The sequence below is a fragment of the Nicotiana tomentosiformis genome, chromosome 1 (genome assembly GCF_000390325.3).
Source record: "Nicotiana tomentosiformis chromosome 1, ASM39032v3, whole genome shotgun sequence".
NCBI classification, from domain to species: Eukaryota; Viridiplantae; Streptophyta; class Magnoliopsida; order Solanales; family Solanaceae; genus Nicotiana; species Nicotiana tomentosiformis.
The window spans coordinates 158,277,293-158,303,709 of record NC_090812.1 but is presented as its reverse complement, the minus strand read 5'-3'; the positions used below and the strand labels follow the sequence as shown (position 1 = coordinate 158,303,709).

The following is a 26,417-nucleotide window of genomic DNA, read 5'->3' as shown; positions in this document are numbered from 1 at the left end:
ATCATCTTAGATTCAAAGCGAAATGTAACATTAACGCCTATTCAATAACAAACACTCACAGATCTCAATTCAAGTTCAAAGCATACATATTCTTATAATTTCATGACATCAAAATCAAACAGAAGCATAATTTAAGGAAGAAAATTACCTCGACAGCAGCGGAAACAATAAAAGCTGGACCAAATAAAGGTTAAAAAAAAACTTTAAGAAGAAGCTCAACAACTCAAATGGAGAAAAGCAGCAATAAGTTTGGATTCCACATCTCTTTTGAAAAACCCAGGAAAGAGAATTAGCTTTCATATCTCAATTCAAAATTCCAGTTGCTCAGTTCTCTTGTTTCAACCATTTCGTGTGTGCTTCTGATTTTTCCCTTTAACTCCCTGAATTACGTGTGTATGTGAATGTGTGAGAGAAGAGATCAGTGTGTTGGTGAGAGAGTGACCATGGAGAAGCGGGCTGCTAGGAATGGTGTCGAAGGAGAGGGGAAGTTTTGTCCAAAAAGAGGGAGACCGTCTCTATTGTGGTTTTTTTTCCTCTCTTCCTTTAGGGATTTAGGTTTTTTTTATTATAAAAGGGTTGTGGGTTAGGGAATGGGTAAATGGGCTGAAAGGAGGAGTGGGCTGTCAGAAATTGGGCTCAAGTTTGGGCCAAATTTGCCTTTAAAGGTGGCCCTTTAACTCTACAAAGCTAAAATTTTAATTTCTTTTCCAAAAATGTCATACCATAAAAATGTAAAATCAATCCTAATTAATTAAAATATCTATATTATGACATGAAACTATTTTTGTATTTTCAAACATATGTTAAAAAATTAAAACTAAAAGTTGACTGAAATCCTATTAAAAATAAAAATAAACAATTTTTTTTTGAAATATTCCTTTTAAAAGTTACGCGGGTCAAAAATTACATGCTTACAGCTGCCCCTCTTTGCTTGGAAACACGAAGAGTTTTTGGAGCAAAGAATAATAAGCAACGTAATTGATTTATGACCCGACGCTTATTCAAAACGAAACAAAGACGGATAAAAGATTGTTACCGAGCCCTGGTATTTGAGCTGCCTACATATCCTTGGCTTTAAAGGAATCAGGTCACGTGTAGTTCAGAGGTGAATAAAGTAATGGAGTGTGTGGAGAGGATGAGAGAGTCGAGTGAGATACCGTTCCGTCGAGGTTCCGGTCCGCGGTCCTGTTATTACATCAAAATAAAAAAATAAAGAAGACTAACTAAGCCTGTCAGCTATGAGTTACAAGATTCCTATCTATAAGTCTTCTGAAGCTTGATCTTGAGGCTTGAATGGTTCTTCATGCAGACTTTTGATTTGAACCTTGCTGCTTGCTAACTGCAGGTGCTGATTCATTCTTCTACAGCTTCTTCGGATCAAGACCGGACATGCGGTGCTCGTGTATTCATCCATGTCTTGAGCAGTTCATGTCTTTCATCGGCTTATGCATTTTGGATTCACTTCTCTTTTTTCTTTTTTTTCTTTTATTCTGGATTGAGACTTCTTCATTTGGTCATCTCGGACTGTCAGCTCGCATTCTTGAGGCGAGCTTCTACTACTTCTAACTTGAATTGAATTCTTAAATGACTTCCCTCGTTCTCTAGGTGGGCACCTGATGACTTAAAACTCGAAATAAATTCCCTCATTCTCCAGGTGGGCGCCTGCTGACTTAAAAAACTTGAAATAAATTCCTCCATTCTCCAGGTGGGCGCCTGACTTAAAACAGAAATGAATTCCCTTATTCTCCAGGTGGGCGCCTGCTGACTTAAAAACTTGAAATAAATTCCGCCATTCTCCAGGTGGGCGCCTGTGCTGACTTAAAACACAAATGAATTTCCTCATTCTCCAGGTGGGCGCCTAATGTTGACTTAAAACTTGAAATGAATTCCCTCTTTCTCCAGGTGGGCGCCTGATGCTGACTTAAAACTTGAAATGAATTCCCTCGTTCTCCAGGTGGGCGCCTGATGCTAACTTAAAACTTGAAATAAATTCCCTCATTCTCCAGGTGGGCGCCTGATGCTGACTTAAAACATAAAATGAATTCCCTCGTTTTCCAGGTGGGCGCCTGCTGCTAACCTAAAACTTGAAATGAATTCCCTCGTTCTCCAGGTGGGCACCTGATGCTAACTTAAAACTTGAAATGAATTCCCTCGTTCTCCAGGTGGGCGCCTGATACTAACTTAAAATTTGAAATAAATTCCCTCATTCTCCAGGTGGGCGCCTGATGCTGACTTAAAACATGAAATAAATTCCCTCGTTTTCCAGGTGGGCGCGTGTTGCTAACTTAAAACTTGAAATGAATTCCCTCGTTCTCCAGGTGGGCGCCTGCTGACTTAAAAACTTGAAATAAATTCCCTCATTCTCCAGGTGGGCGCCTGTGCTGACTTAAAACAGAAGCCTGATGTTGACTTAAATCTAAAATAAATTCCCTCGTTCTCCAGGTGGGCGCCTGATGACTTAAAACTGAAATGAATTCCCTCGTTCTCCAGGTGGGCGCCTGCAAATGACTTGAAAATTAAAACAAATTCCCTCATTCTCCAGGTGGGTGCCTGATGACTTTGAAACTTGAAATTAATTCTCTCGTTCTCCAGGTGGGCGCCTGCAACTACAACAAAACGGAAACAACAAAAGAAACTTTTTCTGCCCCAGTTTACACTAGGAAGATCTGTGAGTTATTAGCAGAACTATGAATTACCTATGATATTGATGAAGGATGCAATGATGAGAGCAAAATTGAAGACTCGACTAGGATGTGTGTCTCCTAAAGAAATAAACATCTGAAAAACCCAAACTAGGAAGTGCGTCTCCTAAATTTGAGATTGAGCTTGCAGAAAACTATAAATTAAGCTTGACTAAACTAAAAACTGACCCTATTCTCCAGGCGGGACCCCTGATTTCAAGAAAACTAAAGATTGATGACTCAAGAAAACTAAAAGTTGACCTTTGTTTTTTTTTTCTTTCAGACTTCCCTTTTTTAAACTTATTATCCTAGGAGAAAATTCATCATACTAGGTCTTTTTTTTTTTGGTATCTTAGGAGAAAGATTAATCAGACTAAGACTTCTATCCTAGGAGAAAGTTCATCAGACTAGGTTTTCTATCTTAGGAGAAAGATTCATCAGACTAAGACGTTTATCCTAGGAGAAAATTCATCAGACTAGGTTTTCTATCTTAGGAGAAAGATTCATGAGACTAAGATTTTGATCCTAGGAGAAAGTTCATCAGACTAGGTCCTTTTTTGTTATCTTAGGAGAAAGATTCATAAGACTAAGACGTTTATCCTAGGAGAAAATTCATCAGACTAGGTTTTCTATCTTAGGAGAGTGATTCATCAGACTAAGACTTCGATCCTAGGAGAAAGTTCATCAGACTAGGTCTTTTTGTTATCTTAGGAGAAAGATTCATCAGACTAAGATGTTTATCCTAGGAGAAAATTCATCAGACTAGGTTTTTGATCCTAGGAGAAAGTTCATCAGACTAGGTCCCCTTTTTTTGTTATCTTAGGAGAAAGATTCATCAGACTAGGTCCCTTTTTTTTTGTTATCTTAGGAGAAAGATTCATCAGACTAAGACGTTTATCCTAGGAGAAAATTCATCAGATTAGGTTTTCTATCTTAGGAGAATGATTCATCAGACTAAGACTTTGATCCTAGGAGAAAGTTCATCAGACTAGGTCTTTTTTTGTTATCTTAGGAGAAAGATTCATCAGACTAAGATATTTTTATCCTAGGAGAAAATTCATCAGACTAGGTTTTCTTATCTTAGGAGAAAGATTCATCAGACTAAGATTTCGATTCTAGGAGGAAAAATGTGAAGAGCAATGGCAATATTTTATGCACACTAGCAAGACAAATAAAGGCAAAGATTTGAGAAACTTCCCTTTTGTCGGCTCTTCTCTTCTTTTTTTTCTTTTTCTTTCCTTTCTTTTTTTTTTTTTGAAAACCCAAATTCCTTGCATTGCTTTGTTCCTGTTTCAAACAAAGAAAATTTTGTCAGTTTTAAAAGTGGTGGTCGGTTTGCGGCCTTGAGTCTTGGGTGGCTTGACTTTGTGATCATACCACTTTTGGAAGACTGACTGCATTGGTAGTTGGTTGCACTGCTGGGAGACTCTATTTTTCCTTACAAGGGACTTTTACTTTCTGTATCAACCATGATTATTTCACACCCAGCACCATTTGTATTTGTGGCTCAGTCAGCCTTATCTCAAAAAGAGTTTTCTTTTCTTGGATAACCTTTCTGATATCTTGAATGGCTTTGCTTTTGAAGCAATTTATCCATCAGAGAGAATCATAACTGGTAAGAGCCTTTTGCACGATGTGCACTCTTCATAGTCATTGTTCGGTACTTCAGAGAATCTCTGATTAACCTTGAGGTTATCTTTGCTTGCTTTACCCGAATAGGTTGATAATAGTCTTTTGGGGGGAAGCCTTTGCATGAATCCTCAATGTTGACTGTAACAACTGAGTGTGCTGGCCAAATTTACCTTGTGCAACTGAAAAGCTGGTAGCAGATTTTGAAATCTTTTCCTGCTTGTTTTGACAAGGACTGACTCAGAGCGAATGACACAATGATGCGAAGAAACAATATTAACAAGAAATACCCCTGTCGGGAAGGAAAGGAGGAAGATTTTTTATTTTTTTATTTTTTTATTTTTTTTGTGGGGGGAGGGGGGCAGCTAGCTTTTATGATCATGACATACATTTTGGACTTAGCGGCCTGATCTTCCAAACTGATCAAATCTTTCCTTTTACCATTCCTATGACATTTGAAGTCAGGCTTGTTTGTGCCAATTCTTTGCATCAACTTCATGACTCACTTTCGACTAGTGGTGCCCCGAGGGGTTTTTACCGACAAGTCTCTCTCATTTATTCATCTATGCTTACCGTCGTCTTACAGTGCCCGTGAGGGTTTTCACTAGTAAGACTCTCTCATTTTTTCTTCTTTATTTTTCTTTTTCTTTTGCTTTCTTGTATGAGCAACTTGACAGTGTCCTATGTCGTGTGACAACTGCTGCTCTTTGCATGCGTTTCTTGGCATTCTTGAAGGCATATCGGTAGGTCTTTATTTGGAAGATTTTTGGATAGGGTTGGAAAGATGGGTCGGCATGGAGGCTCTAAGTAGACTCAATATGATGGATTGTACACTTTACAACTCTTGGAATCGACTCTTTTAAAAGTGAAATAAAATCTTTTCCCCAGTTTTAGATATTGGGAATTTTTGGATTTTTTTTTTTTGAATTCTTATTTGGCTGGACCGAACCGTATAAAGCTGCCTACGTATCTTTTTTTTTAAAGAATCAGGTCTAACGTAGTTCAAACATCTGACCTAACTATTATTTTTCATCTTTCTTTCTACTCTTTTTTTTCTTTTTCTGTTTTTTTTTCTTTTTTTTTTTCAAAACAAGTTGCCCAACTTCTATTTTCTGGGGGCATGAGCTTTTTGACTGTTCTTTTCTTCTTCTTTTTTTTACTTGTACTTTCTAAGAGTTACCCAAGTTTGTACTCTTTGGGCATGGACTCTTTTTTTTTTTTTTGGACTTTTAACTCTAAACTTGATTCCAAAAGAGGGTGGTCGAAGAAAATAACACATGCTCAAAAGGAGTAACAAAGGGTATAAAGTGTTTAGGTAGCACAAAAAGGGCCTCCCAGCCTCGAGAACGCCAAACATATTATCTTTTGCGGTCACAACATTGATAACCATGTTTGTCTTCTTGGTTTGTCGTGGTCGAAAAACACTTTCCATCCCTTAATGTCAAACTTTCCAATAAACTTCAATTGATTCTTCCTCAAACCCGACCTTCATAATGATTTGAAGGTAAAGATCATTAACCTCCACGGGTCATTTTATTCGAGCTTAATTCCAAAGTGTTTAAACTCTTTATTCATCCTCAAAAGTTCCTTTTTCTCATTTATCTAATTCAAGCTTAAATCAGTTTTCTAAGATCTGGCCAAAAGTTCCGCATGCATGTCATGTCACTAGAACTAGCGGCGAAAGAACTAAGCATAGAATGAAACAAGGACAAACTGTATTTCATTGAATAACGGATAGAAGGATTTGACAATAAGACAAACAAACTGAAATCCGAGTTACGATCCTAAAATAACCCGGCTAATGAAAATAGCAACAAAACGGACAAACAAGACTCACACAAACAAAATAGAGGGATAGAAGGGTTTGACTCAATAAAACAAATAAAATCTGGATCACACCCTGGAATAACCCAGATAATAGAAAAAACATCAAAACAAGCTACCAAGATTCCTTCCTAGTGAGGAGGGAATGACTTTTCAATTGCTAAGCTTGACATTTAGCCACAAATTTGCTCATCAGAATCACCATGGCCTTCTCCAATTTCAGTCGGCAAATTCCCGAGAGGATTCTCATACTCCATGTCACCACACATCATCCCCACAAAGTGTGCATCATCATGTGCATGTAAAGGATTCTGCGTGATATTCTGGGTGTCATTATCTTGGATCACAATCAGTTTTTCCTGGATCATCCTTTCTATTTCTCTTTTCAAATCCCGACAACTTTCAACATTGTGCCCATGGGCATTGGAATGGTATTCACACCTTTTAGAAGGGTCAAAGTTTCTTGCATGTGGGTTCACATGATTTGGAGGAATAGGTGCAATCATGTCATAATGCTTTAATTTCTCAAACACATTTGCATAGGACTCTCCTATTGGTGTAAAATTATCTTTCAACCTTTGTTCCCCTCTATACCCCTGGCTCCGTTGTGGGTTATAGGGCATTTGAAAATTTTGTGGAGACTGGTGGAGATTTTGCGGTGCTGGTGCTCGCCTTCTGGGGTGTCTTGGTGGCTGGACAACATACTGAAATGGAGCAATAGAGTATTGTGGGTTCTGAGGTGGATAGTAGTGCTCAGGGGAATCATCGGAAACCTGATGAGGCTGCTCATACCTTCGAGATATTCTCCTAGGACCTCTTCTCGACCTTATTGTCACCATGGTTTCTTCATCCTTCTCATTCGTGTCACTAAAATTATCAGATTCAATCTTTACAGCCTGAGTTGCAGCTTTGAGAACTGCTTGACTTATAATTTTGCCTGTCTTATGGCCATTCTCAACCATTTCCCCAATTTTGATTGCTTCCGAGAAGGATTTTCCCACTGTGGACATCATGTTTTGGAAATAATCTGGCTCTTGAGCCTGAAGGAAGACAGTGATTAGCTCGTGGTCATCCATGGGTGGCTTAACTCTAGCCGCTTGCTCCCTCCATTTAATGGCATATTCCCTAAAACTTTCAGTTGGTTTCTTCTTCAAGTTAGAAAGGGAATTGCGGTCTGTGGCGATGTCGACATTGTACTGGAATTGTCTGACGAAGGCCCAGGCCATGTCATCCCAGACATGCCAGTGAGAGGTGTCTTGATCAATAAACCATTCAGAGGCCACCCCTGTCAAGCTTTCCCCAAAATAAGCCATTAGCAATTCTTCATTTCTTCCTGCACCTCTTAGCTGATTGCAATACCTTTTCAAGTGAGCTATAGGGTCGCCGTGTCCATCATACTTTTCAAATTTGGGGATATTGAAACCAAGTGGCAAACGAACATCGGGGAACATACATAAATCCTTGAAGGCAACACTCTTCTTACCTGCCAACCCTTGCATATTTTTCAACTGCTGTTCTAAGCTTTTCATTCTTTGGGTCATTTCTTCTTGTGGCATCTTACGGGTAGGATTCTCAATCTTTGCAGGAAGATCAAATAGGTACGAGTGGTACTCAGGAGAATGGTATTGTTCTTGCTGGGTAGCAAATTGTGACTCGTGAGTTTTCTTTTGCACCACCGTCGGTTGTGGGATGGTGAAGACGGGTATAACAGTAGTGGTTGTCTGATTGGTTGTCAATGGCACACTTTGGGAGTGCGCAACAGAAGTTTCAGTTGTAGTCATACAGTTTGGATAAAGACTGAACCCAGGTGGATAGGATTGATCGGGCAATGAGACCGGAATGGTAGTAGTCAAAATGGATGTGGACTCTGGGAAACCATGAATAGAAAAAGGCGGTCCTTGGCCATTGGCCCATGCTTGACACATTTCAGTCATTTGCTGCTTCAGTACTCTATTTTCCTCAACCACAGTAGACTCCTGTAGAACCCTCTGACCCTGAGTCTCTTGAGCACTTGTAACAGCTTCGATGCCAGTTGTCAATGGCATTTTTCCCTTGGATATTGTGTTGCCAACTTACTACAAACCGACCACCTCAATCTTTCTTTACAATTCAAAACAAGAGACACGTTAGAATGGACTCAGTCGGTCCTTATTATTATCATCATTTTTTTTTCATTTTTGTTTTTGGTCGATCGAACCTGATGTGGGTTGCCTACGTATCATGTGGGAACATGAATCAGATCGTGCGTAGTTCGGGAAGATTAAGAATAAAGAAAATAAACTAACTATTTTTTTTTTCTAATTTCCGAAAGAAAGACTTATAAAGAAGAAAGAAAATATTTTTGGATTTTGATTTTTTTTTTTTTAATTTTTGAAAAGAAAGACTTCTAAAGAAGAAAGAAAATATTTTTTTTTGAATTTTGAATTTTGATTTTTCTTTTTCGGAATTTCGAAAGAAAAACTTCTAAAAATAAAGAAAGGAAATATTTTTGGATTTATGGACTTTTATTTTGAATTTATGAAAGAAATACATCTAAAGAAAAAAAAAGAAAATATTTTTGAATCTTGAATTTTCTTTTCAATTTTCGAAAGAAGAATGAAAATATTTTTGGATTTTGGGAAGAAATTAAGAAGAAAATGTTTTTGTATTTTTTTAAAAAAAATTGGGGTCTAAAGGAATGGCTTTCTAAAGAAGGAAGTAAAGAAAAATATTTTTCGATTTTTTTTTTGAGAATTGTGGTCTAAAAGAAAGACTTTCTAAAGAGGAGGTAAAGAAAAATATTTTTGGATTTTTTGAAAATTGTGGGCCGGAACCGATGAGGTTTGCCTACGTATCTCACATCCGGTGAGAATCAGACCGCGTAGTTCTGCCAGTTTTGACGGAACAAGGAAACCTGAATTTTTATAACATTGGCTTATTTTCTCTCCTTTTTTTTTCAAATTTTTGGCAGAGTTTCGAAATGTTTTTTTTTAAAATACCTACCTCACTCTTGTTATTTTTTCTTTTTCATTTTCTTTTTCCTTTCTTTTTTTGATTTTCTTTCCATATGCTAGCAGCCAGTCAACATGCAAGCCGAAATAAATGAATACACAAGTAGCACTTAAAATGCATCAGGATGGTCTTTTAATTTGGGTACACCTGTCCTTGACAGACCCAACCCCTGTGTTGAGTCCCAAAGTCAAATGCACGTGATGCAAACAAACGTTCCTAATAGGGATCCGGTATGAGGCTATGTTATTCTAAATTTAAATCCTGGGTGTATTGTTCTAGACCTGGCTTACCCGAGCGGACAACTCGAGCCGGGGGGGCAGCGTACCGGGAATCCAGAAGCTTTACCGGCTTTGCAACTTGTCCGAACCTCGTTCTAAAATTAAGATATGACTCTAACAGAAAAGAAGCCATGCGAAGCGTACGCTTCCCAGAAGATTTAGAAGACTCAGAGAGAAGAAGGGCTTCAGAGCAATTTATATACAATTCACACAATATCAAAGCGGTAAAAAAAAGCGGCATTTAGCACATTAGGCTCAAACACGTAAAAATCAGACAATCATGAAAGCCAATCATAACAGCTATTCTAAGCTCGAATTATGAACCCTGAACCAGAGATTCTAGGTTCGATCCCCAGCAGAGTCGCCAGAGCTGTCACACCTCCTTTTTCCCGCAGGGGGATAGGGGATAAGGGAATTTTTCCAAATTAAGTGACATTAATCGAAATGGAATTATTTATTTATTTCAGAGTCGCCACTTGGAATAATTTATGGTGTCCCAAGTCACCGGTTTATTTTAAAATCCCAAATCGAAGAAATTTGACTCTATTTATGGTCCGCGAATACAGAAGACCGGGTAAGGAATTCTGTTAACCCGGGAGAAGGTGTGAGGCACTCCCGAGTTCCGTGGTTTTAGCACGGTCGCTCAACAATTAATATTTGGCCTAATTATCTGATTTATTACATGTTTTAAAATCTATTGTGCATTACCGTTTCTATACCGCTTTTAATATTTATGAAATTTATTTCTAGAACAAGTCACGATGTAGTACACTTGTCATTTTGGCACACATCGCAAACCGCGCCACATGAAATGCACCCGCGATTTACGACATGCTTATTTTTATTATTGTTTGAAGTTATGATCGGGCCACATGAAATGCACACCCGAATTGGAGATTACGTATCGTGACCACGCCACGGGAACCGTACCCATGGCCACGATAATTTATATTAATCGCTCCTAAAGCAAGCTACGAGGTTCATGAGTGATTATTTTCCTAAGTTTGAGATCAAGCATGAAGGTTTAAGAACGATTTATTGTGACCAAACTACAAAATTGATTAAGCTAGTAGAGTTGTTGCTGTTGGGTAGTGAAATGGGCAATCGGTTGAGGTAACTATGTTTGGACCTAACAAGGCGTTTGACAAACAACTGCCGCACTACTATTTTATTAGTAATATTGATTAACATGTTTGGTGCATGACTGAGGCCACTCATGAACAACAGCGACCTAATGAGTTTCAGAGTCCATTTGACTCTTTAAGTTAATTCAACGTATTGGGCGGTGACCCAAGTAACTCAATTTTGGCCCCTATTGAGGCCTAGCATGTCCAAACATTGAATTTCTTTTGTCTCTAATCACCTGTGATGAAAATGTACATTTACTTAACATTTACAATACTAATTTGAACCATTTTCATCAAACAAAGTACTCATGAATTAAAGAATGAACTACTCATATGGAGGAAATCTCAAATTATGGAGGAAATCTCAAATTACAACTAAATGGCTACAGATTTGATGTTTCAACAATTGAAATTAATATTACAAACCATACATGTCATAAATGACCAATTCTTAAACTCTGCCCTTTATATTGACACTTTTATACATGAACTTCAGTTGGTTCCATAAGTGTTCCCAGAATTTAATTAACCAAACAGTTTGAACAGTAATTAGATCTGCAAAATGTGACTTCTAACACAACTGATTTCAAAATACAAAAAGCTCTTTAGTCACTAATTAGCATACTTCGATAGAAATCTGACATATTCAAAGCAAGCATATGGAATATAGTGACCGAATCATCTTAGATTCAAAGCGAAATGTAACATTAACGCCTATTCAATAACAAACACTCACAGATCTCAATTCAAGTTCAAAGCATACATATTCTTATAATTTCATGACATCAAAATCAAACAGAAGCATAATTTAAGGAAGAAAATTACCTCGACAGCAGCGGAAACAATAAAAGCTGGACCAAATAAAGGTTAAAAAAAAACTTTAAGAAGAAGCTCAACAACTCAAATGGAGAAAAGCAGCAATAAGTTTGGATTCCACATCTCTTTTGAAAAACCCAGGAAAGAGAATTAGCTTTCATATCTCAATTCAAAATTCCAGTTGCTCAGTTCTCTTGTTTCAACCATTTCGTGTGTGCTTCTGATTTTTCCCTTTAACTCCCTGAATTACGTGTGTATGTGAATGTGTGAGAGAAGAGATCAGTGTGTTGGTGAGAGAGTGACCATGGAGAAGCGGGCTGCTAGGAATGGTGTCGAAGGAGAGGGGAAGTTTTGTCCAAAAAGAGGGAGACCGTCTCTATTGTGGTTTTTTTTCCTCTCTTCCTTTAGGGATTTAGGTTTTTTTTATTATAAAAGGGTTGTGGGTTAGGGAATGGGTAAATGGGCTGAAAGGAGGAGTGGGCTGTCAGAAATTGGGCTCAAGTTTGGGCCAAATTTGCCTTTAAAGGTGGCCCTTTAACTCTACAAAGCTAAAATTTTAATTTCTTTTCCAAAAATGTCATACCATAAAAATGTAAAATCAATCCTAATTAATTAAAATATCTATATTATGACATGAAACTATTTTTGTATTTTCAAACATATGTTAAAAAATTAAAACTAAAAGTTGACTGAAATCCTATTAAAAATAAAAATAAACAATTTTTTTTTTGAAATATTCCTTTTAAAAGTTACGCGGGTCAAAAATTACATGCTTACAGAGGGTCGACATAAGTCTTATCCGGATGGTGTAACATTAACTCTAGAGTAGCCAAAGCGTCGGCAATCTCATTATGAATCCTGGGAATATGCCTGAATTCTACTGAACTGAATCGTTGACAAAGATCATGCAGACACTGTCGATACGGTTTGAGCTTCTAATCCCGAGTCTCCCATTCTCCCTGAATCTGGTGAACCAACAAATCTGAATCTCCCAAAACCAATATTTCCTGAACTCCCATGTCTATAGATAGTCTCAAACTCAAAATGCATGCCTCGTATTCAGCCATGTTGTTAGTGCAATAAAATCGAAGCTGAGCTGTTACGGGGTAGTGATGCCTTGTTTCAGAAATGAGTACAGCCCATATTCCGACACCTTTCATATTAGCAGCTCAATCAAAGAAAAGTTTCCAACTTGGTTTTTCATCATGATCAGCCTCGTCAACATACATCACTCCTTCATCAGGAAAATAAGTCTTCAGTGGCTCATATTCTTCATCCACCGGATTCTCGGCCAAATGATCGGCCAGGGCTTGGGCTTTCATCGCGGTCCGAGTCACATAGATGATGTCAAACTCTGTGAGTAAAATCTGCCACTTTGCCAATCTTCCTGTAGGCATAGGCTTCTGAAAGATATACTTTAGAGGATCCATGCGAGAAATGAGGTAAGTAGTGTAGAATGACAGATAATGCTTCAACTTTTGTGCCACCCAAGTCAGGGCGCAACATGTCCTTTCAAGAAGAGTATACTTAACCTCATAAGGAGTGAACTTCTTGCTGAGATAATAAATGGCTTGCTCTTTCTTGCCCGTGATGTCGTGTTGACCCAACACACAACCGAAAGAATTATCCAATACCGTCAAATAGAGAATTAAAGGTCTCCCAGGTTCTGGCGGGACCAGCATAGGTGGGTTTGACACGTAACTCTTAATCTTACCAAATGCTTCCTTACACTTATCATTCCACTTAACCGCAACATTCTTCTTCAGCAACTTAAAGATGGGCTCACAAGTTGTCGTGAGTTGAGCAATAAACCTGCTGATGTAGTTTAACCTTCCTAGAAGGCTCATCACCTCGGTTTTGTTCTTTGGCGGTGGTAATTCTTTGATGGCTTTGATCTTTGATGGGTCCAAATCAATACCGCATCCACTGACTACGAATCCCAATAGTTTCCCGAACGGGACACCAAATGCACATTTTGCCGGATTGAGCTTGAGGTTGTACCTGTGGAGCCTTTGGAAAAACTTTCTCAAGTCTCCAACGTGGTCGGACTGCTTCTTTGACTTTATGATCACATCATCTACATAAACCTCAATTTCCTTGTGTATCATGTCATGAAATATGGTAGTCATTGCCCTCATGTAAGTTGCCCCAGCATTCTTCAAACCAAATGGCATTACTCGGTAGCAGTATGTCCCCCATGGTGTGATGAATGCTGTCTTTTCTGCATCTTCCTCATCCATCAGGATCTGGTGATATCCCGCGTAGCAATACACAAAAGACCCAATTTTATGCTTGGCACAATTGTCGATCAGAATATGGATGTTTGGCAATGGAAAGTTATCTTTTGGACTTGCCTTATTGAGATCACGATAATCAACACAGACCCTGGTCTTACCATCTTTTTTTGGTACTGGCACGACATTAGCTAACCAAGTGGGATATTCGAATGACCTTTGCGTCAAGCTTCTTTGTGATTTCTTCTTTGATCTTCACACTTATGTCAGTCTTGAATTTCCTTAACTTTCGCTTGACTGGAGGGAATGCCGGATCAGTTAGCAATTTATGAACTACCAAATCAGTGCTCAAAACCGGCATGTCGTCATACGACCATGCAAAAACTTCTTTATATTCCTACAGTGCTTTGATTTATTCTTCCTTAATGTGTGGTTTGAGATGCACACTTATCTTGATTTCCCTGATATTATCTTGATCTCCTAAATTGATTGCTTCAGTTTCATTCAGATTGGGCTTGGGTTTTTCTTCGAAGTGATTTAGTTCTCTACTGATTTCCTGAAATGCTGCTTCTTCATCATATTCTGTTTCATCATGACACTCTACTTCTCAGATTGTTATTTCGGAATTAGATTGGCTTTTAAGATTTGGCTGAAAATTCCTCATGCATGTCATGTCATTGAAACCAGCATAAAAAGAACTGTACAGAAAAAAGAAACAAAACCAAAATGAAACGCTATCAGGAATAATGGAAAACGAGAAATTATATTTCATTGAAAATAAAAGGATAGAAGGGTTTGTACATCAAAACAAGCAAAAAATAAGAAATCTGGATTACAACCCTGGAATAACCCAGATAACAGAAAGGAAAACAAAGCAAACTACCAAAACTCCTTCCGAGTGGGGAGGGGAGTTGCTTTCCAATTGCTAAGCTTCACATTTGGCCCAACGAGCTGCACATCGGCATTACTGGAGCCTTCCCCGATTTCCACCATATTAACCTCATCACACAGACTCTGGAACCTTTTGATCAACTCTTCATCAAAGTCGACCACAGGTTTTGGGGCTGCTGATATTGGGCGTTTTGCGACCCCTGGCTTGACAAAAGACTTGGAGATATGTGGAACAGGCTTAGGAAGTGACCATGCCTTTCTTTTCAAATTTTTTTCCTTTTTCATGTCCTTCCCTGTGAGAGTGAATCCCAAACCAAATGTACCGAATCTTTTGCGTGGACACACCGGATGTGCAGTACCCTGTAGAGACAAACCCAGGCCTTTGCCCGGCACAAAACCATTCTTCAACATTTCATTTGCTACCATGACGGACGTGGAGGGTAGCTTTGGACCTGGAATGCATTCTCCTTCAGGAATCTTCTTGACAGACACTGTTTCGAACGTTTGGTACACCCAAGGCCCTTTATCATCTTCAACTTCAATAAATGGAACAATTGTGTCATTATAAGCAAATAAGTTCTCATCACCGTGCACAACTATTTCTTGCCTGTCCCATTCGAACTTTACCATTTGATGCAGAGAAGACAGGATTGCCTTGGCAGCATGTATCCAGGGCCTGCCCAATAACAAGTTGTAGGAGACAGCCACATCTAGCACTTGAAACTCCATAGTGAACTCAATTGGCACTATTGACAATTCGAGCATTATATCACCGACAGAATCTTTCCCTCCTCCATCAAAGCCTCGAACACATACATTGTTCATGTGGATCCTTTCAATGCCGATCTTCAACTTTTGCAAAGTGGACAAAGGGCAAATATTTGCACTAGAACCGTTATCAACCAGTACCCTTGAGATAGCAGAATCTTCGCACTTCACTATGAGATAAAGAGCTCGGTTGTGCTCTGTACCCTCTATAGGAAGTTCATCATCTGAGAAAGTGATCCTATTTGCTTCGAAAATCTTGTTAGCAATCTTTTACAAGTGGTTCACCGTGATCTTATCAGGAACATGGGCCTCATTCAAAATCTTCATCAGGGCTTTGCGGTGTTCATCTGAATGTATCAGCAAAGACAAAAGGGAGATCTGAGCTGGTGTTTTCCTTAACTGCTCTACAATGGAATAGTCTTGCATTTTCATCTTTTTCAAGAATTCTTCAGCCTATTCTTCGGTGACCGGCTTCTTTACTGGGATGTGGTCGTCCTTGAATGGCTTGGCTTTCCTCAGTTCTTCTGGGTAAAACATCTCCCAGAACGAGTTATTCCTCCGATTTCATTGACTTCTTTCTCTACTTCTTTCCCTTTATATGTTACTATCACCTGTTTGTAATTCCATGGGATGGCCTTTGTGTCAACCATTGGTAACTGGGTCACTGGCTTAATAATAACGGGGGTAATACGAGCCCCTTCCACGATTATGACAGGCTTGCCTGGGACCCCTGGCACGACCACTTTTTGCTTCTCCTGGTTCGCTTCAACATCAATCGGAGGCCCTTTCACAACCAATATAGATGGCTTCACGTTGAGAGCGCTTAGCTTCTCCGACACCATTTCAACTGTCAAGGGCATTGCTTCTACAGAATCTGGAGCTTTAATTAGATTACTCTCGCTAGCCAGGATCATCATGACAGACTTGGAAGAGTTCTTGGGCTCCCCATCCCTATGAACTATCTCGATCATATGTGTCTTTGCATGGCCCGACAAAGGATTTTGGTTGATGTTTGGTGCCTCCGGGATCTGGACCACAATTTGATTTGTATCAATAAGCTCTTAGATCGCCCTCTTCAAATTCCAACACTTCTCTGTGTCGTGCCCTGGGGCATCAGAACAATATGCACATCTAAGGGAATAATCGAGGTTCCTTGGAGGTGGATTTGGTATCTTTGGCTCAATCGTCCTCAAAACGTCCAACTGCCTCAGCCTTTGAAATAAACTGGTATACGACTCTCCAAGAGGGGTGAAGGTTTCTTTATGCTGCTGCCTCTCTTTTCTATAATCTGGCCTTGGTCGAAAGCTTGGACCAGTATGGTTTCGGTATGGTTGTGGGGGTGGATAAGGATTTTGTGGAGTTGGAGCACGCCATTGCGGGTAAGGAGAGGGTTGTGCATATGACTGTGCATGGTGAACATGGTATTGGGGTGGTCTGACTGAATATTACGGGTCTTGTGGTGGGAAATAATATTGGGATGGATTATATGGAGCTTGGGTGTAGGCTGGAGGTTGGGGTCGAGGTTGGGTGTATTGGTGAGGCGAACCCCTTGGGCCATGCCCTGATCCAGAGACAAACATAGGGACATCAACTTTCTTCTTTTTGCCTAACAGGCTTCCGGTGCCACTTTGAATTACCTGTGTGGTTGCTTTTATGGCGGAGTAACTAATGATCTTGCTTGACTTGAGTCCCTCTTCCACCATTCCTCCTATCTTTACCATATCGTTGAAGGACTTACCTATGGCTGAGATCAAATGGCCAAAGTAAGTAGGTTCTAAGGCTTGAAGAAAGTACTCAACCATCTCACCTTCTTCCATTGGAGGATTGACCCGTGTAGCTTGTTCTCTCCATCTGAAACCATATTCCCTAAAGCTCTCACTGGGCTTCTTCTCTACCTTGGTCAAAGATAGGCGATCCGGGATAATGTCTATATTGTACTGAAAGTGCCGAGCAAAGGCTTAAGCCAAGTCATCCCATGTGTACCACCTGCTAGCGTCTTGGCGGGTGTACCATTCTTAAGCCGCCCCACTCAAACTCTGACTGAAATATGCCATTAATAATTCGTCTTTCCCATCGGCGCCTCTCATCTTGCTGCAAAAGCCTCTCAAATGGGTCACGGGATCTCCATGTCTATCGTACAGGTCAAACTTGGGCATCTTGAACCCAACGGGCAGTTGGATATCAGGGAATAAGCATAAATCCTTGTAAGCCACACTTACTTGGCTTCCTATCCCTTGCATGTTCTTCAAAGATTGCTCTAGACTCTTCACTTTCTTGAATATCTCATCCTGCTCCACGTTCTGGGATGGTTTCTCAGTTTCAATAGGAGGTTCAAAGTGAGGGGTGTAGGAATAAGGATCCGTGACTTTGAAAGTTGGTTACGGAGCATAATATTGGGTATCTGGAGCTTGGAACGCGGGTTCACTAGAAGATCGGTGGAGGGTAGCTCGCGGAGGGGCTACGAAAATAGGAGCAGATGTCGGAGCCGGGTATGCAGTTGTTTTGGCTGTGGAGCATGGAAAGTTTGGGACGAGGTGCCGGGGTAGTGGTGGAAAGGGGTAAAACCCGGTGCATGCTGAGGGGGAAGATCAACGGTAGTGGGATTCTAGGCTTGTGTCAGTGGTGGGATGAAAGCGGGATTTTCTGTGTAGTTAGCGAGAAATGAAGGTGGAGGATGCCCCCTGATCCAGGCTTGATACATTTCAGCCATTTGATGCTTCAACCTGTGGACCTCCTCTTTCAATTCAGACTCTGATTCTACAATCTCCCTCGGCGGGTCGACAACACCCGTGTCCGACTCTTTGCTAGTCATGACTGCCTTGCGCTTTGATCTAGTATTATAGGGGTGACTTGCCAGGATGCCAACAAACTAACCACCTAAACAGAACCTGTCTTTTTATGCACACCCAATAACATGGTCAGTTTTGAAGTATTTAACAGATAGAGAATCGCATATTGGGGATGCAATGCACCTGAGCAGTTAAACGTTTCTAAATGCTTTGCGACGGCTTATGTGTTTCATCCCGGCTCTTTTCTCAAATTTTCAAATCCTGATTTTTTTCTCTCTCCTTTTGCTGTGTTTCGCTCTTTTAATTCTCATTCTCATTTTTTTCTTCTTTTGTTTGGTCCCTCTTTTCTTTCTTCCCTCCCTTTTTCTTTTCCTCTCTCTCTTTTTTTCTTTTCTCTATTTTCTTTCATGACTATGATCGAATCCTATGGGGATTGCCTACGTATCATGACGCCGCATGAATCAGATCATTACGTAGTTCAGGGATATAAATGCAAAAGGAAAGAAGGATTTTTTTTGGGGGGGGGGGGGGGTTCAATATTTCATTAATAAAAGACATCTTTTTGGATTTTCTATAACAAGGACTTAAAAGTAGTGATAACTACAAAAGAAAATCTACAGACTCGAAATAAAGCAATACACAACCTTGACAAAGACGAATAAAACTCGTTAAAAAGTAAAATACAGACTCAAAAACTGAACAATCAAAAATACATAAGAGCCTCCACTGGTACTCCGGGGGCCTGCGGGACATCGGCCGGTCTCCGCACGGGCCTACGGGCAATATCTTCTTGAAGGTGGTCTAGGTCAACCATTACCTGGCGAACAAATGTCATCACAGAAGCAAAAAACATAGACCTGGTCATGTTTTCACATTCATGGCATTTCATTACAACATAATCAACTATCTCTTTAATCCTCATTCTGATGACACCCTTTTCTTGAAGTAAACGTCCAATCTGCTGGGCCCGAGCCTCCAACACTTTTGCATCTGTGTTGTTTTGGTCTTGTAACTGCTGCATGCTTTCTTGTAATTGATAAATCAATGCGTAGCAATGCTCTCTTTCTGCCTTGAAATCCTTTGTTTGCTTGACCATTTCATTCTCAAGGGCAACCAACTTTTTGTGTAAAATAGCTACTTCTTTGCCATATTTCTGCTTCAACTGGTGGGCTAATATGGCTTGTTCTTCTGCACCTTTGGCCAACTTTGCTTGAGCATTTAACAAGTCTCTTTCGGCCTTTGTCAAGTCAGCCGCATAGTCATGCACCTTTATCCTTAAGTTGCCGATGAGTTTTTCATCTCTTTCGCTCCTTACAGGTGTTTCGGCGGCTATCCTCATGTCCCGGAGTTGGGCTCGGAGCTCCTCGTTCTCTCGGGTCAATTTTCTCTTTTCACCTTCGGTTACCTGTGCCTATAAGTCATTCTCAAATGCAAGGTTCCTCAACTTTTCCTCTAAGTCATGGATGGTGGCTTGATATTTCTTTTCCTTTCCTCCCCAGGCCAAACGCTCTCGGTCTTTGTCATCAAAAGCCTGAATATGAGGCCTTTTGGCGGCCCTTTCAGGCTCGGGCTCTGGTTTGTCATTAATACAGTTTCTTCTTTCGAACCATGTGGCATAGCTTGGATCTACTTCTCCTCTTGCGAGATCGGGAACTTGGGTGTCCTCTTTTAAGTATCGACAACCATTCCATATTTGTTGGATTAAAGCCTCGGGAAGTGAGGCTTCGGGGTGTAGCTCAATAACTTGGACACTCAAATCTTCATCCTCAGGCACCACTTGATATCTTCCCAATTTTCTTAGAACCCTTTGCGGTGCATATGGTTGGACACTTCTCAAGACCATCAATAACAAATAGTTCTTTGTGGTTGTCATGTGTATGACTTCCCTCACTCGGAGCCATCCTAAAGTCCACTCAATCTGATTCGCCTTTAAAGTTCTCAAGTCGGCGATCCAAGCATCAACCCCTTCTTGAGAGTTGTAATCTTTTACCCTCTCCTCATAACTCTCAATGAAGTTGCTCTTACTTGGTCCATAGCTTATAAATTTCGGATGATGGCGAAGATGTTCAATTAACCACATTTGTAGAAGGATATTGCAACCTTCAAAGAATGTCGCCCCAGACTTGCACCGTGTTAACGCCTGATAGATATCCGACAATATAAGTGGAGCAAGTGTGTGATCTTCTTTGGTAGTTAGGACTTGTGCAATTCTAGCCATACGGATATCAATCGTCCCTTTTTCATTCGGGAAGACCATGATGCCTAGGAATGCCACTATAAAGGCAAAGCGACGATGAATTTTGCAAGTATCTTTGCTTTGCTTGTTGTTCAACCCCTTTTCATGCGTTTTAAACCCATTTGGATGTCCATACCTGGAGTACAGGAAGTAGAAAGAGCAACATCCATCGTTTACACTGTTCTTCCTTATTTGTTTACTGATGTTCAAAATATCGAAGAATCGGCGCACAGAGGGAGGCCTTAGGAATATAAGTTGCTGTTTCCTCAAATCCCGGCCGAAACCAGTATATCCTGCTATTTCCTCGAGGGTGGGAGTGAGCTCAAAGTCCGAGAAGCGAAAAACATTATGAACGGGATCCCAGAAGGGCACTAAAGCCTTGATCAGATCAATCCGAGGCTTGACCTACATAATATCCGTGGGAGCACCCAAATGTTCTACTACCCAGTCTTGACCATCTTTATCCAAGTCATACCACCACATTTGAAGCTGCAGTGGAGCCTGCTCTATAATATTTAACGGTGGGTTCTGGACAGTGTTCATTTTGTACCTGTGAATGGTCAGGGTTAGGGTTGACTCTAGTTCGGAAGACAGACCAACGGACCTTTTTTGCAAAAAAAAAAAAAAAATTCAAGGAAAATCACGTGAAGGTGACTATTTGTGCAGCGTTGGCCAAAATGGTTATCTTTGCAATAATGGCCCCTTCCCACTTTCAAATAAAGTTTTGAGGCCGAGGTAAGGAACTTTATGAAAAAAGTGATGCCTTATTGACAGACATGTCCGTTCTTGGCGAGACTAGCCCTTCGGCAATTTAAAAATATTCTAAGGCTATTCCGGCAAAATGGCGCAAGACTTAACCGAAACTGGGTCGGTTTTATTTTTGACCAATAGGCATACTTTATTTATTTGGTTGGAAAAATTAGGGTCGGTACCGATGAGGTTTGCCTACGTATCTCACATCCGGTGAGCATCAGACCCGCGTAGTTCGGTCAGTTTTGACATTATTGGAAGAGCATGATATTGATTTACTTTCATTTTTTGAAATGCATTTTCTCTCTTTTTTTCAAAAATTTTGGAAAAGTTTCGAGGCATTTTCAAATACCTGGATTTTCAGAACCGGGTGAATTTTTTATCCTACCTCACTCTTGGTTTTTCTTTTATTTTCTTAACCGGTCAACAAATAAGTTGAAATAAATGCACACATAGCAGGTAAGATGCATCAGGATGGCCTTTATTTCGGGTACACCTGTCCTAGACGGACCCAACTCCTGTGTTGAGTCCCCTAAGTCAAATGCACATGATGCAAACAAACGTTCCTACTAGGGACCCGGCATAAGGCTATGTTATTCTAGGTTTAAACCTAGGGGTGTGTTCTAGACATGACTTACCCAAGCGGACAACTTGAGCCGAAGTGGGAGCGACGTACCGGGAGAACGAAAGTCTACCCGGCCTAGTGGCTGATCCATCCTCGTCTTATTTGGCATGACCTCTAACAGAAAAGTGAGCCACGAGTACGTGTGTACCATATTTTTAGAAGACTCAGAAGGGAGGCGTAAGAAGACAATTTAATACAGTTCAAATAATATTAATGCGGTAATTGAGCGGCAATTAGCACATTAGGCCCACAAATACAGAAATAACCATCGATAAAGCCAAGTAAAAATCACAACAACAAGCTCGAATTCTTGAACCCTGAACCAGAGATTCTGGGTCCCTATCCCCAATAGAGTCGCCAGAGCTGTCACACCTCCTTTTTTCCGAGAGGATAGGGGAGTTTTTCCAATTAAAGTAACATTAGTCGAAATGGGATTATTTGTGTAATCAAAGTCGCCACTTGGGATATTTTATTGGTGTCCCAAGTCACCGGTTTATTTTAAATCCCAAATCGAGGAATTTTGACTCTGTTTAAAGTCTGCGAAACCAGAAGACCGAGTAAGGAATTCTGTTAATCTGGGAGAAGGTGTTAGGCACTCCCTGATTCCGTGGTTTTAGCACGGTCGCTTTAATCATACATGGCATAATTAAATTATTAAATTACGTGTTTCAGAACCTATGTGCATTTTACCCTTTATCACTTTTAGATATGGCGCTTATGGATTTATCTTTGAAACGGATCACATGTGTGTGAATCCGTTTTATTCGGTGCGCTAAAATCATGTCACGCGTACGTGTACATAATTAGTCCCGCTTTATTAATATTAAGATTGTTGGCCAAAGTTGCGTGAACGCATAGTTTGATTTATTTTTGGGAAATCATGATCATGTCACGCGAACGTGTACACAATTACGACAGTCGATTAAATGCGCGCCTAAAGCATTGCTACGATTATTTATTAGTTGTATAAATTCGGTGATTGTGTGTGAAAAGGCTCGTGAGTATAGAGTACTTTTACTAAAAGATGTTTCATGCTCATTCCCTTTTAAACTTCTTATTTAATGCATTTGACCAAACTCAATCCTAAAATATGAGAACTATTAATTACTAATGGGCTTTGGTCATTCCCCGCACCCACGGCCCAATAACCATTCAAAACTTCTACCAAAGCATCAGGAACACAAAAGAATACTAAAAGAATAAAGAAAGCTAATCTTGAAATTTATTAACAAACAACGAATTACCCAAACTACACGATATGACCGAACTTTAAAGCTAAGTTCATCCTAATGAATTCTCCAAGAGGAAATTACTTCAATCAGTGTCATAAAAATAAAACCCCACAACAATCCTTTTCGAATGCCATTCACGCCATGGACTTCTAAAAATCCTCAGATGTATTCAAAGAAGAACATTAGGTCATGACACATAGAGGGGCTAGTAAACTAAATAATTGGCACCACTATCGACCCAATTCCACACATAGTTCAATGCCTCCTATTAAAGCCAAACATATCTGAACTAATTGGCACTTTAAACCCATTAAGAAAATATTTAACAGAACACTTGAACTCACAAAACGGTGGAGACTAATACCATTAGTACAAAAAGAAAATGACTCCCCTGAACTCAAAATAAATATGACATGCGCTAAATACCCCTAATTCATTAGGCTCAATTGATAACAAACTAACAAATAGCATCAAAGTCACCAATCACTAAAATTGCATGCTCAAGGATAAAGAAAAACGAAACAAAGTTCTGCAGTATATACAAGTGACACACCAGTCCTTAAGCTCGAACAATCTCAAACTTAGCAGCCTAACTAAATGATGGACCTATAATCACCAAGAACCATTTCGAATCGGCATTCAAATTTAGCAATCATGCGAGAAATCTTTCAACTCCGAGAGATTGAATAATATATCTGACTTTTAGAATACGCGAGAAATCGAATTCCATACTTGACACCCGAAATCCAAAGTAAAGCCAATGAAGAAACCAAGTCGAAGGAGAAATTGAAGAACTATATTATTATTATTTTTGTTTTTTATAAAGGAGAAGAAACACAAAAGGGCAGAGGTTTAAAGGAGAAGGAAGAAGAACGGAGAACAAAAGTTTTTTGGGGAAAATTAGAGTTTCAGAAAAGGACTTCTCTTTATTTTTTTGAATTTTGTTTTAACAGTTTAGTTTAAATTCCAAAAAAAAAAAAATACAAAACAAAAAAAATAATAATATAGTTCTTCAATTTGTATGGCCCTCTCCAATCTTCTTCCCCTGCTCTCAAAAATCCCTAAATTGACGAGATAAGACAGATGTAGGGAGTAGATCGAATGTAACTTGATCCTACGCCCCACAGTTTTCCTATATCACCAAACAAAAAATGAATCTGAAAGAGAAAGAAAGAGAAAGCGTAAAATCCGAAAGGAATAATTCTGTTTCTTGTCAGAAATCCGTTAGGATTAGAGTGGCGTGGAGAAAGGAGATGAGGAATGGATCATGTGGGGAATTGGGTGGCGTTGAGGCGGGCAAAGGCATTTGGTGAAGAAAGGGTGCGGCTGGTGGGGGAATTAGGGTTGTTAGGAATTAGGTTAAGATTTGGTTTATATTTGGGGTGAGGGAATTAACTGGGGCCATTGGATCTGAGTGGGATGAGTGGCTAAGATTAAAGGGGAAATTAGGGTGGGTTAATGGGTTTGGTCGGCGAGTCAGGCATGCTTAAAGAGTTGGGCTAGGCGATTTGTGGGGTATTTGGGCCATTGAGAGCTTTTGGCCCAGTCCGATTTTAAGGCTAAAAAGGGCCTCTTTTCTTTTCTTTGCTTTCTTTCTTTAAAAAAAAAAATCTTCAAAATTAATTAAAAATTCTAATTAAGTCCTAACTTAGACTAATTTATAGAATTAAACTTAATTATCTATGTCTACTGCTTAAATAATTAATTAACTTAAAACTAAAGAAATAAAATTACTAATTTTAAAACTAAAAGCTAAAATGTAAAAATGAACAATATTTTTTTGATTTTTTATTTAATAACGCAATTAACTTATGTAATTAAATCCTAAATTCAATTAAGACCTAAAATGCTATGCATGAAATGTTTTAGATATTTTTGGTATTTTTTTCATGATTTTAAAATGTTAAATACGCAACTAAATGCAAGCAACAATTAACAAGAAATTCCTAAAAATTCTATAAAAATTAAAATAATTAGAAAAACATATTTTAAAGTTATAGGAGTATTTTCCGTCGGGCAAAAAATCGCGTGCTCACGTGCACTATTCAGATACTGGAGGATATGCCTCGTGCGTGTGTGATAGATTTTGGGAGTGCTTGGGACCAGTTCTTACCACTTGCTGAGTTTGCTTACAACAACAGTTACTAATCGAGCATTCATATGGCTCTGTATGAGTCCTTGTATGGTAGGAGGTGTCGGTCTCCAGTGGGTTGGTTCGAATCGGGCAAGGCTAGGCTATTGGGTACATACTTGGTTCAGGATGCCCTGGAAAAGGTTAAGTTGATTCAAGATCGACTTCGTACAGCTCAATCTAGACAGAAGAGTTATTCGGATCGGAAGGTTCGTGATATTTCATTCATGGTTGGTGAACGGGTCCTGCTCCGGGTTTCGCCTATGAAGGGGTGATGAGGTTCGGGAAGAAGGGCAATTTGAGCCTAGGTATATTGGACCTTTTGAGATTCTTGAGAGAGTTGGAGAGGTGGCTTACAGACTTGTACTACCACCTAGTCTCTCTACAATTCACCTGGTATTCCATGTTTTTATGCTTCGGAAATATCACGGTGATTCGTCTCATGTGTTAGACTTCAGTTCGGTTCAGTTGGGCAAAGATCTATCTTATGTTGAGAAACCAGTGGCTATTTTAGATTGGTAGGTTCGAAAGTTGAGGTGAAAGAACATTGCTTCCGTGAAGGTTCAGTGGAGGGGGTCATCCGGTCGAGGAGGTGACTTGGGAGACCGAGCATGATATGCGCAACTGTTATCCACACTTATTCACCAGCTCAGGTACTTTTTCTAACTCCGTTCGAGGACGAACGTTTATTTTAGAGGTGGAGAATGTGATGACCCAAAATATCATTTTTAAAGTTAATAATTAATTATGTATTCTAAGACCTCGAAAAGCACTATTTATCATTACTCGACTTGCGTGCGCAGTCCGTAAAATTTTTCAGAAAGTTTTTATGTGAAAATGGATTAAAATGTGAATTAGAGATTTAAAACTCAACTGAGTAGACTTTGGTCAACATTTTAAGCAAATGGACTCGGATCAGTATTTTGACAGTTTTGATAGGTCCGTATCGTGATTTGGGACTTGGGCGTATGCCCAGAATCAAATTCCGAGGTCCCTAGCCCGAGATATGCAATTTTGATAAAATATTAAAGGTTTTAAAAGCATAAGTCAAATAGTGACCGGATGTCGAATATTGTCCAAACGACACCAGAATAGAATTTTGATGATTCCAACCGCTCTATATGGTGATTTTGGACTTAGGAGCGTGATCGAAATTTTATTTGGAAGTCCGTATGGAAATTAGGCTTGAAATGGCTAAAATAGGAATTTAAGTTTGGAAGTTTGACCGGGGAGTTGACTTTTTGATATCGAGGTTGAAATCCAGTTCCAAAAACTTTTATAGCTCCGTTATGTCATTTACGACTTGTGTACAAAATTAGTGGTCAATCGGACTTGATTTGATAGGTTTCGACATCGAATGTAGAAGTTGGAAATTCTTAAGTTTCATTAAACTTGAATTGGGTGTGATTTGTGAT

The 26,417-nt window shown here is 39.6% G+C and overlaps 3 protein-coding genes across 4 annotated transcripts in view; 2 read left to right on the top strand and 1 right to left on the bottom strand.

The window, feature by feature from the left end:
* The window catches only part of LOC104108577 (uncharacterized), an 11,512-nt gene extending 3,333 nt beyond the window's left edge, over positions 1-8,179 (bottom strand). Inside the window, exon 1 of the mRNA XM_070175519.1 lies at positions 6,576-8,179. Coding sequence (XP_070031620.1) covers positions 6,576-8,179 — 1,604 coding nt within the window. The remainder of the gene's footprint in view (positions 1-6,575) is intronic.
* Positions 1-26,417, top strand: part of LOC104088648 (putative disease resistance RPP13-like protein 1) — a 140,136-nt gene that overhangs the window by 103,619 nt on the left and 10,100 nt on the right. The window lies entirely within an intron of this gene.
* LOC104092742 (putative disease resistance RPP13-like protein 1) overlaps positions 1-26,417 on the top strand; it is a 99,486-nt gene that overhangs the window by 66,612 nt on the left and 6,457 nt on the right. The window lies entirely within an intron of this gene.